General features: G+C 37.7%; 3 protein-coding genes across 3 annotated transcripts in view; 1 reads left to right on the top strand and 2 right to left on the bottom strand.

Annotated features, from left to right (window-relative positions):
* Window positions 1-17,701, bottom strand: part of LOC134820847 (surfeit locus protein 4-like) — a 41,617-nt gene that overhangs the window by 10,247 nt on the left and 13,669 nt on the right. The window lies entirely within an intron of this gene.
* On the bottom strand, window positions 2,340-4,855 carry LOC134821378 (proline-rich transmembrane protein 2-like). The gene is made up of 4 exons (XM_063832120.1): window positions 4,751-4,855; window positions 4,275-4,349; window positions 2,627-2,794; window positions 2,340-2,489 (listed from the first exon to the last, which is right to left on the bottom strand). The coding sequence occupies exons 1-4, from the start codon at window positions 4,853-4,855 to the stop codon at window positions 2,340-2,342; spliced, it is 498 nt and encodes a 165-aa protein (XP_063688190.1).
* On the top strand, window positions 13,631-17,518 carry LOC134821377 (oxysterol-binding protein-related protein 9-like). Its single transcript, XM_063832119.1, has 5 exons — window positions 13,631-13,763; window positions 13,968-14,118; window positions 14,346-14,445; window positions 14,721-14,835; window positions 17,502-17,518. The coding sequence occupies exons 1-5, from the start codon at window positions 13,631-13,633 to the stop codon at window positions 17,516-17,518; spliced, it is 516 nt and encodes a 171-aa protein (XP_063688189.1).

Raw genomic sequence — 17,701 nt, 5'->3', positions numbered from 1 at the left:
GATCAGTTATAGATGTAAAAATCTATATTTTAAACTAATAACATTAAATAATGTTTGCTCGCGGGAATCGTTTAAAAAAAAGAACATATTTGTAGAACCCCCTCCATGGACCATTTATTCCATTATTTCTGCCCTTGTTTCCTAAAAACCTGCTTTAGTGCAATTCCCGATACAACGTGTATCTATAAAATAACTAGCCGGCGCAGATAATTAACTGATCGAGTCCGGAACTCAGAACTGCTAACATATACTGCAGTTAAGACTCGGTACTGATAAGATCTCGCACAAACACGGACCATGTGCTCAATTCATTAAATCACTGAATTAAAAATCTAAACATGGTACAACTATAGTTGTTTTTATGTAACTAAAGACACAACAACAAACATACAAAAAACGCGAACGGAGTGACAAAGAGAGTATGAGGTCACTGATATATGACCCACAAGTCGTGCGCATTGTAGGAACGAGAATATATAATGCGGCACGTGCAAATATATTTGTGACACGTTCTAGTATTGCGTTGCTGTGAGCGGGACGAAATGCAACACGTGGGAGTCATCCCTGTGTCACGTGGGAGTTATTATTCCTGAATTGTGTCCCATGTGCGTATCAGAGCACTATAAGTTATATTAAGAGATGTGTAACACTGTTATGTAATGGTTGTTCAATGTTCAATATAGATTATAACTCAAGGGTGCTACACTCGATCTTCAAAGTTTTTCTAAAGCCCCCCCCCCCCCCCCCCCCCGACAGTTAAAACCAACTTGAATCGATGTATCTTCGGACGCTGATTCTGAATCATGCTCCCCTGGCAAAATATTGGCGAAAAAACTGTCTCAATCACGCGATATCACAGTGCTGGCAAGCACGACCGCCGCCATTATATTCACTATACTATTTACCTCTAAATACTATATATAGAACTAGTATATATACTAGTTCTTCTTAATCTATTAACCACTCTTTCACAGTTCATTATTAAGCTTTAATCAATCAGTAGACTTTTACTTAAGTCTAGTTATACATCACTTCATCATATTCTATTGATCTAAGGTGTAGCATGCCAGATCCCAGTTCAATTTGTAACGGAGTTTTATATTAACAGGAAACAATGTAACAGAGTCAATATATTGACTCTGTATCATATATATTTTAATGTTGCCATGGGTGACAAGTCCCCATACATCGTAGTCCGAATTCCGATCGTTTCACTGCGTCATCTTACTATCTTAGTCTTACGATATGAAAACGAATAATTTCAGAGATATGACTTCTTCACGGTAAAAATTTTCTTTTCTGAATTAAAGATGGCGACATTTACAATTACATATCTATAAATATTCGGACCTATTTAAATGAAAATCTGGTCAGTACCATCTAATTACAGTATAATGTAAAGCTACCGTATATTAAATGTAAACTACTGCTCTACTATTTATTATATATTTTATCATATTCAAAGTTTTAAAATATCGTAACTCAACATCATAACTCTAATTCTTCGTTAATATTAATATACTTTATACTCTGAACATGAACTGTGTGGTTTAAATTTCAATTATTATGCATTGAATGACACATTATAAATCTCGATTCACACAAAGTCACGTAATAGCACCAACAATATAAAACTGGGAGTTTGAGCCCCGTTTACAGTGAAATCCAAATTATAATTTGTATGCAGTTATCCAGTCATCAGAAAAAATATACTGCACTAGATTGGAAAGTGCATTACACATTATAGTTTAAAACATTACAAGCAACAGTAAAGATATTTTCAGTGGGCTCTCCTTGGTTCCACATTTAAAAGTTTAAAGGATAGAGCGAGATTCGTAATTTGACAATTTATATTTTATACAGTAAAACCCCGCCGCGCTTGGAGTTTTGCTGTAATATAAAGGATACCGACCAATTAGTCTGAGGTTTGACTCAGTTACTGTTAGAACATTGTATTTGTAGCATGTTTATATAAACGAACATTGGTACCAATATCAGGATGCATGCAATACGAAATTGTTAATTCCTGCCACTCTCCAGTCCCCTGTCCAGCAATTAGGGATCGTGCAAACAGAAGAATAAAAATATTAATTCTTCTAATTAGTCTGTCCTACAATATACATGCGAGAATCAACAATCCAAAGTCCGCTCAAAGAATTGATGTGATTTGGACGGTTGTAAGGAGTAGTCATCTCCAAAGAGAGTTGTTAAGAGATCTGATTATCTGGGTGTTCACCTGAAAACGGAGAGAAAGTATTCACCAATCAGATTAAGTATATTAAATTAATATTCAAAATATCTTGATAATATAAAATCAAAATATCTATTTCACACTTACGCTACTTTCCATCATAACCGTACACAGCGGAATCAATAGCAGAATCAACAGCAGCGATGGAGATAGCGTAGATGATTACCACGACAACTCCTAGAACAACTCCTAGAACTACTTGTGTGATGATTGCAGCAATAGCCCATTTCTTAGCCGCCTGGGAAAATATTTTATGAAAAGGTTTGCGCACCAACCGTTCTACAGTTAAATGCATTTTTATACAAGGAAAGCAATAATCGATCCTAGCCAAAGGAACTTAATTTAGATTCAAATTTCAAATAGTTAAGTACGTACCTCTCCACTTCTTCTTGCTCCCTCGAAATCTCCTCGTCCAACACACTGTTCTGCCTCGTGAGCTTTCACTACAGCAACCAGTCCAACCGGCCAAAAGAAACACAGACACGATATCCAGGCTATGGTACAGTTTGTTTGTGGAGGGATTCCTTGGTTTCCTTGTTGTACCTAGGTTATACATTAAAGTCATTATTGTAACGGTATATTAGAACCAGAAATAAACAATCAGCTAGCGGGAATAATATATAAACCCGCAACGCCTGTGTTTATCTTATACCACTATGTCTTCCTCATCCATCGAGTTGATTCCTGGCAGAAAGAAAGGCAGCCACAACGTCCTCTACGACGGTCACCTCTACCACCTTAACAGAAAGAGGGAAGACAAGACCTACTGGAAGTGCAACAAGTGCAAGTCCCGCCTGATCCTTGTCCAGGACACCTTCTGTTCTGCTACCCCTCATGACCACGAATCTCAACCAGCAGAAATTGCAGCCCACCGCTCCAAGTCTAAAATGAAGACCCTCACAGCTACTACTGAGAACTCAACTAAGCAGATTGTTGCAGACTCTGTCGCTGGACTATCCTTCGAAGCCTCGTCCCGGCTCAACTGTGATCCCAAGTCCTTGGCACGACTAGTCAGACGAGCTTTAATGTTTACTTATTATTGTGTGATTTAAATTACTGTATCAGTATATTATCTATTATTCTTTGACCAAATTTCTGCTTAGTCAATTATCTCGAAAAATCTAATAATAATTAACAAAAAATAAAATAATTAACTAATGAAATACGAATAATTATGCCTTTATTGCAAAGTTCAGTAGGGATCACATCAAAGTGGTTAGGTTTAGATATTAGCGGTAGTGATTCAGTCCGGTAGTGATTCAGTCCTAAAATATACCTCAATCCCTACCAATAGTGATTGGTAGTGATTCTCATTCAGTCCGTTAGGGATTCAGTCATGTAGTGATTCGGTCCGGTCACCTTATTGATTAAGTTGCTTTACTGTGCCTGGCGAGGGAGTTCGGGAAATGTTTTGAAGATGATTCCAATAGTGTATTGAAGTTTAATATCACCGCTATCAAGATAAAACTTACACTCATCAGTATTTTCCGTAGTGCAGGAATATCATATTGAAACCAGAGTACTGACTATAGATTATTATTATATAATATATAATTATAGTACAACAATTATGAGACATTTCAGTTATAATTACTAGCAGGGACCCGTCTTAACCTAAGGTGGTGTCAAGAGACACCAATATTTCTTTATTTTGCGATTTTAACACCACAATAATATGTTGGTCCAAATTTTGGGACCTTAAGTTCTTAATATTGAATATTGCTAGGCCAATTATCATTTCTTCATGTTGGTAAAAAGGCACAAACGGATTCGACCCAGCCAAGAAGGTTTCATAATGTTATATCTCTCACGGTTTTCGCAGGAACACATCTTAAATTGATGTCGTGGTTGGAGGACTTCGCCGCTTCGACGCGCCGCGCGAACTAGCATTCTTGCTTCGCAACTAGCATTCTTGCTTCGCAACTAGCATTCTTGCTTCGCATCCGTCGTCAATCAAATTCAAATGTCGTGGTGTCAGTAAAATGGGAAAATAAAATGAAAACTTTCAAAAAAATGTACCTACCACAACAACTTGAGGTTGAGGATGTTGTTGAATAACATAACCCTGACCGGGCTGACCTTGAGCGGGGGGATACACCTGAGGAAATCGAAGTAGTTCAAATTCAATCGAAATTGAGAATAAACATTAATAACTCTAGGATAAACTGAAAATGATTCGTTACAAATACACTTGTGTCATTAATGATGGAAGTTTTTAACAAAAGTATCCTTCTGGGGATGAGAAATGTGAGACCAATATTGAGAAATGTGGGGTATCATAATCGAGGTCTATATAGAGGTATTTATATGTGGATTCTCGTGGGGAGGTGAAAATATCTTTCCAGACATGTGACAACCATTAACCAATGACCTTCCAGCATTGATCAATCAAATTCAAAAACACATCCCCCCTAGAATCTACATCTACTTTCTACTAAATCATAAATGGGTGATGAATATCTTAAAAACCACGAAAATGTAAAATCAAATCTGACAAACTTGTTGAGGTGGGTACCCTTGTTGAGGTGGGTGCTGTTGTTGTTGAGGGGGATATGCTCCCTGTGCATTATGAGATGGTGGCTGATCTTTACTGTAGTCTGCCATAATAGTCGCTACTTCGATGTATTTTATGAGAATTTTATTTTATCTCAGTAAATAAATTAAATTGAGGTGGGTACCCTTGTTGAGGGTACTGTTGTTGTTGAGAGGTATCTGCTCCCTGTTCATAAGATGGAGATTCATCTTCATCTTCATGTGTAACGTAGTCTACCATGATAATAATCGCTATTTTACGAATATTGTATAATAATGAGGTCTGATCGTCATCTTCTTACAGCGTTCGATGTCTTCTCGAATAATTTTCAAGACTTGATGTCAACTTGTTATCGGAGAAAAAGTAGAATATTGTATAAGTTCATTTTATTGCGATAAATTATTTGATCATGGAATAGCCCCTGGCACTAGAGCTGATCACCCCACGTTTAGAAATTTTAGGCAATTGCGGAATCGCAAAGTAATTGTGACACACTTGTTGTTTATAATTGTCGTTTATACTTTTAGAGTACCGCACCATACGATTTGACAATCCTAGTTTAAGGATCAGTTATAGATGTAATAATCTATATTTAAACTAATAAAATTAAATAATGTTTGCTTGCGGGAATCGTTTAAAAAAGAACATATTTGTTGAACCCCCTCCAATTCCATGGACCATTTATTCCATTATTTCTGCCCTTGTTTCCTAAAAACCTGCTTTAGTGCAATTCCCGATACAATGTGTATCTATAAAATAACTAGCCGGCACAGATAATTAACTGATCGAGCCCGGAACTAAGAACTGCTAACATATACTGCAATTAAGACTCGGTACTGATAAGATCTCGCACAAACACGGACCATTTGCTCAATTCATTAAATCGCTGAATTTACAATGTAAACATGGTACAGCTATAGTTGTTTTTATGTAACTAAAGACACAACAACAAACAGACAAAAAACGGAGTGACAAAGAGAGTATGAGGTCACTGATATATGACCCACAAGTCGTGCCAATTGTAGGAACGAGAATATATAATGCGGCACGTGGAAATATATTTGTGACACGTTCTAGTATTGCGTTGCTGTGAGCGGGACGAAATGCAACACGTGGGTGTCATCCCTGTGTCACGTGGGAGTTATTATTCCTGAATTGTGTCCCATGTGCGTATCAGAGCACTATAAGTTATATTAAGAGATGTGTAACACTGTTATGTAATGGTTGTTCAATATAGATTATAACTCGAGTGTGCTAGACTCGATCTTCAAGATTTTTCTAAAAGGCCCCCCCCCCCCCGGCCCCCACCCGACAGTTGAAACCAACTTGAATCGATGTATCTTCGGACGCTGATTCCGAATCACCCCCATGACATAGGGTTAAAATGCTCCCCTGGAAAGATATTGGCGAAAAACTGTCTCGATCACGCGATATCACAGTGCTGGCAAGCACGACCGCCGCCATTATTCTCACTATACTATTCACCCATATTACTACTACACTATTTACCACTATTTACCACTATTTACCACTATTTACCACTATACTATTTACCTCTAAATACTACCTATACTAGTTCTTCTTAATCTATTACAATTCTTCTTAATCTATTACAATTCTTCTTAATCTATTAAAATTAAGAAGAACTACCCGAAGGCAGCTGTACTCTCACTACTCTGCAATAAAGATTCAATAAACAATAGCTAACTGGACACTAACTACCGCCCTTATCCTAAAAAACTAGGTATCGACTCGAAAGCAACCCAAAGAGATTTTTTCCATTTCACCCTTTTGTAAAAAGGCAATAGTGAAAGGTTATGAATGGAGATTTTTGCAGAAAAACGTGGATTTTGGAGAACGAGATAGGTGGGTTTAATTAGGGGGTGCACGATAAAAATAAACTTGCTCGGATTTTCAAAATTTTTGTACCATTGTTTTCTAGAGACTGTGAGAATTTTCACAGTACCAAATTTGTCATACCTTTTTGGAATAATCAGTGAGTTTCGCCCAGGGGTGTAGGAAGCGGGGGGGGCAGGGGGGGCCATCGCCCCCCCATGAAATCTGGGCAAGGGGCCAAAAAGGGCCAACTTTTTAATTTAGGTTTCTAAAAATTTTTGGAAAAACAATTTTCCCGAAAATTTTCCAAGTCAAAAAATGTTTAACTCAAAAATTTTGTAAGTCAAAAATTTTCAAAGTTTTCTTGGAAACTACTTTTGTTCATGTTTCATGCTACCCTGATCATTATGAGCCAACAATATTTTTTTCGGTTTTCGAGGTTCGATATACGAATTTGGACTCGAGGGTTCCCCTTTGTAATGGGATCTCGGAAGACTGGCCTCCCCTTCGCAATACGAGATCGGAAGCGGGAGCTCTGCTTTCAGAGGTACGTATCGAGAATGACTCGGACCGAAAATTTTCTAAGTCAAAAATTTTTAAAGTTTTCTTGGAAACTACTTTTGTTCATGTTTCATGCTACCCTGATCATTATGAGCCAAAAATATTTTGTTCGGTTTTCGAGGTTCGATATACGAATTTGGACTCGAGGGTTCCCCTTTGTAATGGGATCTCGGAAGGCAGGCCTCCCCTTCACAATACGAGATCGGAAGCGGGAGCTCTGCTTTCAGAGGTACGTTTCGAGAATGACTCGGACCGAAAATTTTCGAAGTCAAAAATTTTCAAAGTTTTCTTGGAAACTACTTTTGTTCATGTTTCATGCTACCCTGATCATTATGAGCCAACAATATTTTTTTCGGTTTTCGAGGTTCGATATACGAATTTGGACTCGAGGGTTCCCCTTTGTAATGGGATCTCGGAAGGCTGGCCTCCCCTTCGCAATACGAGATCGGAAGCGGGAGCTCTGCTTTCAGAGGTACGTTTCGAGAATGACTCGGACCGAAAATTTTCGAAGTCAAAAATTTTCAAAGTTTTCTTGGAAACTACTTTTGTTGCTATACTACCCTGATCATTCTGAGCCGAAAATATTTTTTTCGGTTTTTTTGAAGTACCTACATTTGGAAGGTTGTGGAAGTGACACTGATTGGTTTCATATACTAATTATAGAAAACGTGATATTTGGTCCTCAGATTTAAAGGAAAATGCGCAATATGACATGGAGAACTGAAAAAAATCGCGATTTGTCGTGAGGCCCCCGAAATTAAGGCTTTGGTGCGAAGCGCCAAAAAATATTTAGAATTTGGCCCCCCCATGAAGAAAATCATTCCTACACCCCTGGTTTCGCGAAACTTTCGCCTAGGTGCCATATTTGATGGTGCACGGCTTTAGCAAGCAAAATTATGTATAAAAGTCGCGCAATTTGACAAAATTCGTTGATTTTTGTCGTATTATTTTGTCATATCTTTGGTTCCTGAACATGAATCATGCTGAAGATTTGTCAGAACTTTTCAATCATACTTACAAATGGAACAACGAAGACGAAGGGACTCACTTCAACTTTCTGGCTGCTCAAAATTCTCCGGAATTCCAAACGAAGATAACCAGGATATCGGCAACCCGTTGCAACAATAAAAACGACGTACTCGAACTTAATAGTAATCTCGTCTCTCTGTACCAGGAATTAGCGGGCACGGTTTTGCCGAAAAAATCCAACTCGCAAACCAAACCGAAACCAGGAAGTAAGTACAGAGTCAAAAGGCACCGGATGAAGCCAAAATCCCCATGGTTTGATGGGTCATGCATCAACAGCAAACGGGAGCTTAATAGGCTGGCTAAATCATACGGGAAAAACCCATCAAGTCAATATCTCAGGGAATTGTACTACGATACGCGTCGATCTTATAGGAAACTCATCAAGTCGAAGAGGTCTGCCTTCATTGAAGAACTCTGCAGAGACATTGAGTCAGGCAAAAATGTCAACTGGGGGAGATTCAAGAGACTCAAACAGATGAAAACTAAAGACAGTACGCTGGACGTGTTTGATATGTTCAATTTCTGTAAATTCTTCAAAGATCTTTACAGCAAACCATCTATGGACAACCTAAAAATCACAGGGCTACAAAACGAGATGGTAAAAGACACCACACAATCAAGCATTACGGAAATTCTCGACCATGATATCTCTTCTGAAGAGCTGTGTAACAACATCAGGACGCTTAAAAAAAATAAGGCAGTGTCCGAAGATATGATATCTAATGAGTTCCTAAAATCATCGGGAAATAACATGCAATCAGCTGTGTTGCACCTATTCAACCAATGTCTGTCATTTGGTGTCTACCCGTGGAGCACATCTGTCGTGACTCCGCTACATAAAAAGGGTAATGTTTATGACCCAAACAACTACCGTGCGATAGCAGTGGCCAGCAACTTGGGAAAACTCTTTGCGGGAATTTTGCTCAACCGACTAATTGAATTTAGATCCGTAGTGAACCCTGATACTCCAAACCAATTGGGTTTCTGCAAGGGTGCTCAAACAGCAGATCAATACTAACGCTCTCAACATGCATTGAAAAATATGTTAAAGTCGAAAAGAAACGAGTCTTCTCTTGCTTTGTAGACTATGCAAAGGCTTTTGACACTGTTTGTAGGGAAGCGCTACTCTACAAACTTTGGAAACTAGGAGTTCAAGGGCGATTTTTCAATTGTATGGAACACATGTACACCCATTCATCTGCAAAAATAAAACTCCTCAACAAGCTCTCTGAGAAGATTGACGTCCTCTGTGGAACTGAACAAGGGCATCCCATGTCCCCGGAACTGTTCAAATGCTTCGTACATGCCCTCTCCGAAGAACTGAACGAGCTAGATAACATCGAAGTGCCCACCATTAACTCCATCAAGGTGACACATCTGCTCTGGGCTGATGACTTAGTACTTTTGGCTTTGAATCCTGAAAGCCTACATAAAATGCTCTCTGTTCTGTACGCCTACTGTCAGGAGTGGGGCCTAGTGGTCAACATGTCTAAAACCGCTATCATGGTGTTCAACCGCGCTGGTCGTATACTCAAAGACAGCAAGACCTTCGCTTTTGGTTTAACACCGATCGACTCAGTTCGTGAGTACACGTACCTAGGAATGACTTTCACTCTGACAGGATCCCTGAAGGTCGCACAGTCCAAACTTAGGCAGAAAGGACTTCGGAGTTATTTTTCGCTTAAAAGCATGATAGACTTACGACACATAAGGAAAGAGATAATATTTAAACTCTTCGATGCACTTATAGTCCCAGTAGTCTCTTATGGATGCCAGATTTGGCTCCCTCAGACATACTTCATGGGTGCCTTCTCATCGGGTAACTTTCCCAACCTAAAACAGATCAGGCAAGATCCACTAGAAAAACTTCACATCTCGTTTCTCAAGTGGACTCTCAACGTCAATAAACAAACATCAAATGCGGCAATTTGGGGTGACACAGGACGCTACCCTTTGGCGATAGAGCTATCATCCCAAGTGTATAACTACTGGGAAAGATTAGATAAAATGGAGAAAGCTGGATCTAACAGTCTTGTGCGACATGCCTTCAAAGAGCAACGCAGCCTCAGTCTTTCTTGGAACACCAACATCGAGACCGCACGGTCGGTTCTAAACCAACCCAATGGACATCATCTAAAACTCTCACCTTCACAAATCAAAGAAGCGATGCGTTCCAACTTCAGGCAGATATGGAACACTGAGAGATGGAACAACAAGAAACTAACGTTCTACAACACCATAAAGATGAGTTTTGGCTATGAGCAGTACCTCAATATGAATCTGTCGCACGCTGAATCCAAAAAGCTGGCTCAATTCAGATCAAGCTCACACAATTTCAATATTGAGACAGGACGTCATGGAACCCACAAAAGAAACCAGATCGTACCTCGGATATGTAAAGCTTGCTCAACAGAGGACATGGACATGCTCGAAAATTTCGCAGAAATGCCATTCTTCGACCCCATCATCGAAGATGAGGTACACGTCCTCCGGACCTGCTCCCTGTATGAAGACTACCGACACCGCTTTAGTCAGAGAGCCAAAACCTGTCTTTTCGCTAACTTAGAGGGGCTATTCACAGATACCAGCCTCATAAGAGAGACAGCGAGGTTCTTGGTGAGAGCAAACAACAGGCGTTTCCCGAAGAAGGAAGTCACTAAGAAAGATCTGCTGAAGTCCAGCTGTAAAGTCCCCGCTACACCTCAACAAAACTCCTCTGCGGACACGTGACGGTCAAGTCGAGCTTCATTTCATTTCATATCACGATCAACATATCATATCATTTTGGAACATGTTCATGGGAATTAAATTATTTTCTTTGCACTTGTTTCTCTTTCAACAAAAGATGTGACGAAGTTAAATTTTTATGATTTTTAAATTTTTATTTTAAGAAAACTCTTGCACATTATTTATCTATTTATTTCTATTATATTGATGTATAGTCAAGACGTGAGTGTTAGGGCTCTCATTGACAAATTTATGTTTAATCCTGTTTAATCCTGTTTAATACTTAACTACCGAACTTTAATTAGTTGGGAGAAATTGGCCTTGATTAAGAGGTCTAAAAATGACAAAATAGGTATAAATTCGTTGATAACTCAAATTCTGACCATCAAAATTACTCATATCAAACTAATTTAGGTTTAGTAAAACATAAGTGTTTACGTAAGCTGACCAAATTTCAACAAAATTGTTATAAGTATCATAACTTTTTGATTGTTTCCGAAATAATGTGCTAGCTGGCCGAAATACGAGCTAAAAAACTATTCAATGGTCAGCGCGCGCGTCTTACGGTCGATGGCGCACGGCCTAGTTTAAGTATGTCGTGTTTCCTTCCTTCAATTCTTTCCTTACGTCCGTTACCGTGCAACGGAAAAGTTGCGCGCGCGCGAGGGTTGCTTGCGGAGATGTGATGTATAAATAGCCTGTGATTTATGAATGCGCGGCGTGACTGTGTTTTAATGTATACGATGTAATGTATAATATTAGGTTATAAGCCCAAGTTGTACGTGGCACGCGTAGTGTATTGATGTGTACACTAGTATAGTTTACATTTGCTTACAATTTCTTGAATTACAGATACAAATTAAGTTCTACGGCAATTGAATTGAATTTCAAGTGTTTCCCGTATTTGATGACTAATTATATCAATTGAAGTATTATTATCATGAAAATTGAAGTGAGCTGATTGAAGCTTATACTTAAATTTATAGTAAGTGTGGAATGGAAATCTAGCGTCCGCCAAAACGAAATTCGAAACAACCGGCGCTGGCGCAATTCTTGTTAGTATTTATATTTAAGGGTAAGTACATGTTAGTAGCTAAGCAGTTAGTGGCAGTTAGTAGCCGTTAGTAGCCGTTAGTAACAGTTTCTTTGCACTTTGCTCCTCCTGTGAATGGGGGTCACGATATGATACAACATTGATCAATAGTAATAGAAAGGATGAAAATGAGAAAAAGCGATGTTACAACGCAAGGGTTCTTGAAGTGGAGAAAAGAAGCTTCACACCTTTAGTTTTCTCGACTTCTGGTGGAATGGGTGGTGAAGCTGAAAGACTGGTTAAGAGCTGGCCAGTAAGATGGAGTACCACACTGGCCAGAGGTACTCGGATACTGTAGGATACATTAGAAAGCGCCTTCGCTTTGAAATCCTAAGAACAACAGTGATTTCTCTCTGTGGAGACAGAGGTGCGAGAAAAAACATTGTTGATATAAACAGTCTAGATCTTAACTTGGAGCCACAAGGCCAAGGGTAATTTTTGATTGGTTAGGAAATTTTTTTAATTCTTAAATCTGGGTAGATTTTATATAGGGTCATTGCTATATTATGTGTATATTGTTTGAATAATTATATCATATGTAATAGAAAGGATTGTTGCGTTTAAATATATTCTAAAATTATAAATAAAATGATATCAAATTAAATTGTTAACGTGTCTGGTCACTGGTGCTGTGCCGCACGCATATTCTTGTCTAATCATGAAATCGAGCGCTACAGCAAAATAAAATGTGTTACTTCTACAAACAAATTAAATTAAAACCACCGATGAGCACTAATTTAATTTAAAATTTAGCTCAATCCGATCATCCAAACTATCAAATAAATGCAAAAATGAACCTTCATTTGAAAAAAATGAACTCGAATATTTTTCGATTTGAGCTATTAAGGCCAACGTATGCCCACTGACTTTTGGCCCACCCTGTATAAACTAAGCAGTGTCCAAGAAACATTAATTATTTCATGACTCAGAGAGGAACAACGTTGCATGTTGGCGACAGGCAACGTTATGCCACTACACAGTGTTTAAAACCTACAATTTTCGTTTAGTCATAACTCTGCTTCCGGATCACAACCAATGATTTACAAAATTTAAAATTCAGTGTTTAGAGAAAATTCTGAACTTTCCTTGGACTTCAGAAATTGTGGTCATTCGTGCTTCAGAAGAGACCATGGAGGTCCATAATTATCAATTAAGGGGTTTGATCACGACATTGATGATGTCTAAGGAAGAAGAAGGTGCCCATGTTTTAATAGCAAGTGACGAATCACGAATGTTTCTCAGTTGATTTAATAAATACCGTCAGAATTGTCAATCTACAGCCAGAGATATTTTAAGTTTACTATGCTAAGTTGGATATTGTGAACACTTTCCTCTTCCTCAGTCGTTCCTGTGTTAGAGGTGTCACATCGTCACAATACTTACTATGGATACGTTAAAGGGTCTCGGCCTTGTGCTAAACAAATTTTCCAGACTCGTAATTGACACTCACTGGTAACAATATCGCAAAAATGGAATCCACTGTACATTTTTAGCTCACCATTTTTCTCTGCTTGCTAAACTTTCTGCGTTAAATGTTAATCGTTTTTAACAAACTTCAAGCTTTAGGTTTATGGAAGGGCCTCTCTCAAAATGGACAAACATGATGAAAGGATGGCAGCTAAGATTTTTTGTCTTAGATGAGCACACCTTATGCCTTAATTATTACACCAGTAAGGAGAAAGTCAGGAAAGATATCAAGCGTGGCAAAATCTTCTTAAAGGGTGCAATTATTGGTTAGTATTTGATGTTGCCAGTATTTTTCTATAATGTGCCACAAAACATGTGCAGTATATCTGTTTATCTAGAGCTGATTTCTATTGCAGGTTCAACCTTTGCTTTACGTATAAAAAAGGAACATTGTAGTATTTTAAAAACGGAACTCAAATTCCTTATCAACTAAGCAATAAGTTAATTATTACTTACATGAACTTCCACAGGTATTGACGATACAGATGACAGCACATTTACAATAAGTGTAGAAGGGAAAACGTTCCACTTCAGAGCTGCTGACGCTGATGACCGGGACAGGTGGGCCCGGTCACTCGAGGAAACAATATACCGTCCCCCTGCTTTAAACAACTCTGAAAAGTATTTTAAATTTCTTTACTTTCTTAAGCTAGAATGTTATGCATATTACAGAAAATGTTAGATATTTTTGTAGGTAAAGCTCCTAATTATAGTATTATTATATACTCATCTTGTACAGCTATGTTAGATCATAGATCGCTTGGCAGGTTTTTAAGTTAGATGTAATGATAATCATTTAGATAATCGAGTTCAAGATTTCTTTGTACTAACATTAGTGTTACTTTCAGTGCATCTCGTCACAATATAAACGACTTGCAGCGGAAGTTGGCAGAGGTCAACGGATACCTCAGTTTACTCGAAGATACCATGTCTGGGATGGTGCAACAGGTTTATTTTACAAAGCTTCATTAATGTTAGTTTGCAACCTCCAAAAATTGTCATGTGTAATGTGTATACTGTATAGCAATTACAGTAAGGGAGGCAACGCCCAAACTCTGCTTGTTTTGTGGATACCAGAAAAGGAGGCTTTGATAAAATAAACATTAGACTAAATAAATTTAACTGATGTCTCTTAATTAAATCTGTAAATTAATTAATTAATCTGTAAATTAATTAAATCTGTAAATTAATCAAATCTGTAAATGACCCTGTGTTTACATCAGGTTAGTTTGGAGTTGGATCCTTCTGATTCCGCCCAATTGGAAATCTGCAACAACGCCATGATATCCTCTCTACATGACTGTGTTGGGGAGATGAACAAGTTGGAATTCTCTGCAGGTGAGACATTTTGTTTTCGGTTATTGATATAATATAATATATAATGATTGCTGTTTCTGTGTTGTAGTTGTTGTTCAGTCTGAACAAATCTTATGATTCTTATCTATGTTTTTTCAAATGTGCGAGTTATAAAATTAATATTCAATGAGCTGTTTCTCTTTTGATGGAAAAAATTGTACCCATTGGCAATATTTTCGAGAACACAATGAATATACATTCAATCGTGGAAATGGCTGAGATATCCCAGTATAAGTTTAAGTAAATACCACAAATTGATATTGTAAAAGAAAGCCCATCTGTACCCAAAGCCCATGATCTGTACCAAGACCATATCTGTTATCTAACGCCCATTCATGTTAACCCACCCATTCGTGTTGAATGTTAAGAAATTCCCTTGACATTTCTAGTTACACATAATATCTCCAAGCTGACTTCAAGAGGTGTGTAATTTCTAGACATGGACAATGACCAACAAAACTCCTCAGCATTACACGTAATTTAACGTACACCAGCAGCGTGTACAGCATACATGTTTAGGAGGAACTGTATGTGAATGTTACTCAATACTCAGTTGATGAGAATAAATTTTGATGTTGTGTAACGTGTGACGTCAAAACTGGAACATTATTCAGTGCACTACTTTCTGTGTAACGTACTATACTACTTGTGTTACAGCGAATTAACGGGTGTAACACAGCGTTACACTAGCTGATATGAGCGTTACATCTTGGAGGCTGACAGATCCTTGAAGATGACGGAACGCGTCTATTCTGATCTTTTTCACTTCGTCGTCTATCCGCTTTGTCTAGCTGTTGCCTGTTAGTGTTTGGACTGTCACGTGTCATCTCTTGGACATAGTTCACATTGCTCACTGAAAGATAGTGTTACTTGTAGAATCTGACTTGGCTTGGTATAGCATCTGGCTCCACTTCTTTAAATCTTTGTATCGTACAACGTACAATTATCGAGTTACATTAATTGTTCGCGCTCACTATATTGGGATGATTTCGATTGGTAGCTTATTCAGGTGATATGTTTTTTGAAACATTCTGCTCTGTAAACTTATTAAACAAACAACATTGTTGTTTACTTAAGATGTCTGGCGCACTAAAATTGTTTGCTTAGTCTAACTTGCCGTACAAGCTATAGATTGAAATAATGATCAACAGTGCACAATCCTTACTTTGTTTGTGTGTCAATATTTCTCCCTGTCTATTTTTCACCATTTCCATACTTTCAGGAGACTATTCATTTATCAATACCACACATTTGTCATTTACTTTATTTTTAGACAAACGTTAAGGCCAGAGGGGGGGGTAAGGGGTCAAAAAATTCTACCAAAATATTATTTTCTAAATCGATTTAATTTTTGATGACAAAAACATTGCTGCTACTCACATATTTGTAGCTGATTAACTTTATTTTATAATTGAGGTTAACCGATTTTCACAAAATTGACTATACAACATTGAGGTTAATAAAATTGAGGTTCAGATTTTATTACACGCCATAATTTTTTGTTATTTCGGTCAGCAAATGTAAACTCTACATTTTAGGTTCATAATTATCAGAAAAAGTAATATCCAAACGTGATTAAATGAGGTTAACCTCTTCTTTTAGATATAGCGAGAATAGATCAAATGATAGAGTTATTATTTTCATCGTAAGTTTACGGTATACACATTTCTAAATAGATGATGTGTTGATTGACTTTCTTTTATCTTGAGAAAATTAAAAAAATGAGGTTAACCATCACATTTTGGTACCGTAGGGAATATACATACGATTCTTACTTATGTAATGTACCACAATATCGAAGTGAGGTATCTATTGGTATCACAATGCCTACAACTATAATCACGTGACAAAGGTGATTTGAACTGACCATATTTTAGTAGAAGATTTTACCCGTAAATGGCTAAAAAATGAGGTTAACCTCTCATTTTTTGAATATCTGACCAGTCAATTACATGTTAACCTCAAAAACTTAATCGTTATACTGTGCAAATGTTTTACTACATATATAATAACATATTGATAAACCAATCCCAGTGTTATATGGTCTAAAGCGAGGTTAACAACCAAATTTTAAGCAGTTAGTGTTTACAGGAAGTCTTGGTTAACCTCATTTTTTACAATACAAGGACATTAACTACTGAAAGTGGCTAAAATCATTTAGGGGACGGCCAGGTCTGATCAAGCAAACGTTATTAAGTGTATAAAAAGTCCTAACTAACGAACTGTGATACATTCCAGTGAATATTCAAAATTTTGAAAACACTAAATTACATCTATCTCAAAACACATTTTTTGACCTTTCGATTCCTTAGTTGAGAAAACCAGCCACCCCCTGATTTTGAGATTTGGTACAGTGGTTCCTTGGACAACTATCTAGATATCTGGTGCAGCGATTTTTTTTATTTGACTCAGTTCTCGAATTATGAGGTTAACCAATTAAATTTTTCGAATTTTTGACCTGGTTAACCTCATAATTTGAGAACAGAGTCAAATAAAAAAAAATCGCTGCACCAGATGTGAGGATAATTGTCCAAGGAACCACTGTACCAAACCTCAAGATCAGGGATTGGCCGGTTTTCTCAACTAAGGAATCGAAAGGTCAAAAAAGTTACAGCCGTTTAAAGTTCTATTTTAACATGTAATTACAGGTAAACCTCAAAATTGAGCGCGCGATATCTCAGAAGCGCAAGGTTAGATTTTGATCCGGTTTTTTTCTTTTTGTTCGTCTCAGGTAGCTATTATCAAATATGCAAAAACTACAAAAGTGCCATTTACCCCCCCCCCCCCTCTGGCCTTAAGCACTTTCAAACACTACCTAGACTCTATCTTTTAAGTAGACAGAACTTCA

Source organism: Bolinopsis microptera, chromosome 9 (assembly GCF_026151205.1).
Source record: "Bolinopsis microptera isolate Bmic1 chromosome 9, MBARI_Bmic_1.0, whole genome shotgun sequence".
NCBI lineage: Eukaryota > Metazoa > Ctenophora > Tentaculata > Lobata > Bolinopsidae > Bolinopsis > Bolinopsis microptera.
This window is presented reverse-complemented; position numbering and strand designations above follow the sequence as displayed.

Excerpts from the sequence above, each read along its gene's own strand:
- LOC134821378 (XM_063832120.1), bottom strand. The coding sequence starts at position 4,855 with ATGGCAGACTACAGTAAAGATCAGCCACCATCTCATAATGCACAGGGA. Across the intron at positions 4,350-4,750 it reads AAGGGTACCCACCTCAACAA|GTGTATCCCCCCGCTCAAGG; the intron begins GTTTGTCAGATT and ends CGATTTCCTCAG. Across the intron at positions 2,490-2,626 it reads GAGCAAGAAGAAGTGGAGAG|GCGGCTAAGAAATGGGCTAT; the intron begins GTACGTACTTAA and ends ATATTTTCCCAG.
- LOC134821377 (XM_063832119.1), top strand. The coding sequence starts at position 13,631 with ATGATGAAAGGATGGCAGCTAAGATTTTTTGTCTTAGATGAGCACACC. Across the intron at positions 13,764-13,967 it reads CTTAAAGGGTGCAATTATTG|GTATTGACGATACAGATGAC; the intron begins GTTAGTATTTGA and ends GAACTTCCACAG. Across the intron at positions 14,119-14,345 it reads GCTTTAAACAACTCTGAAAA|TGCATCTCGTCACAATATAA; the intron begins GTATTTTAAATT and ends TGTTACTTTCAG.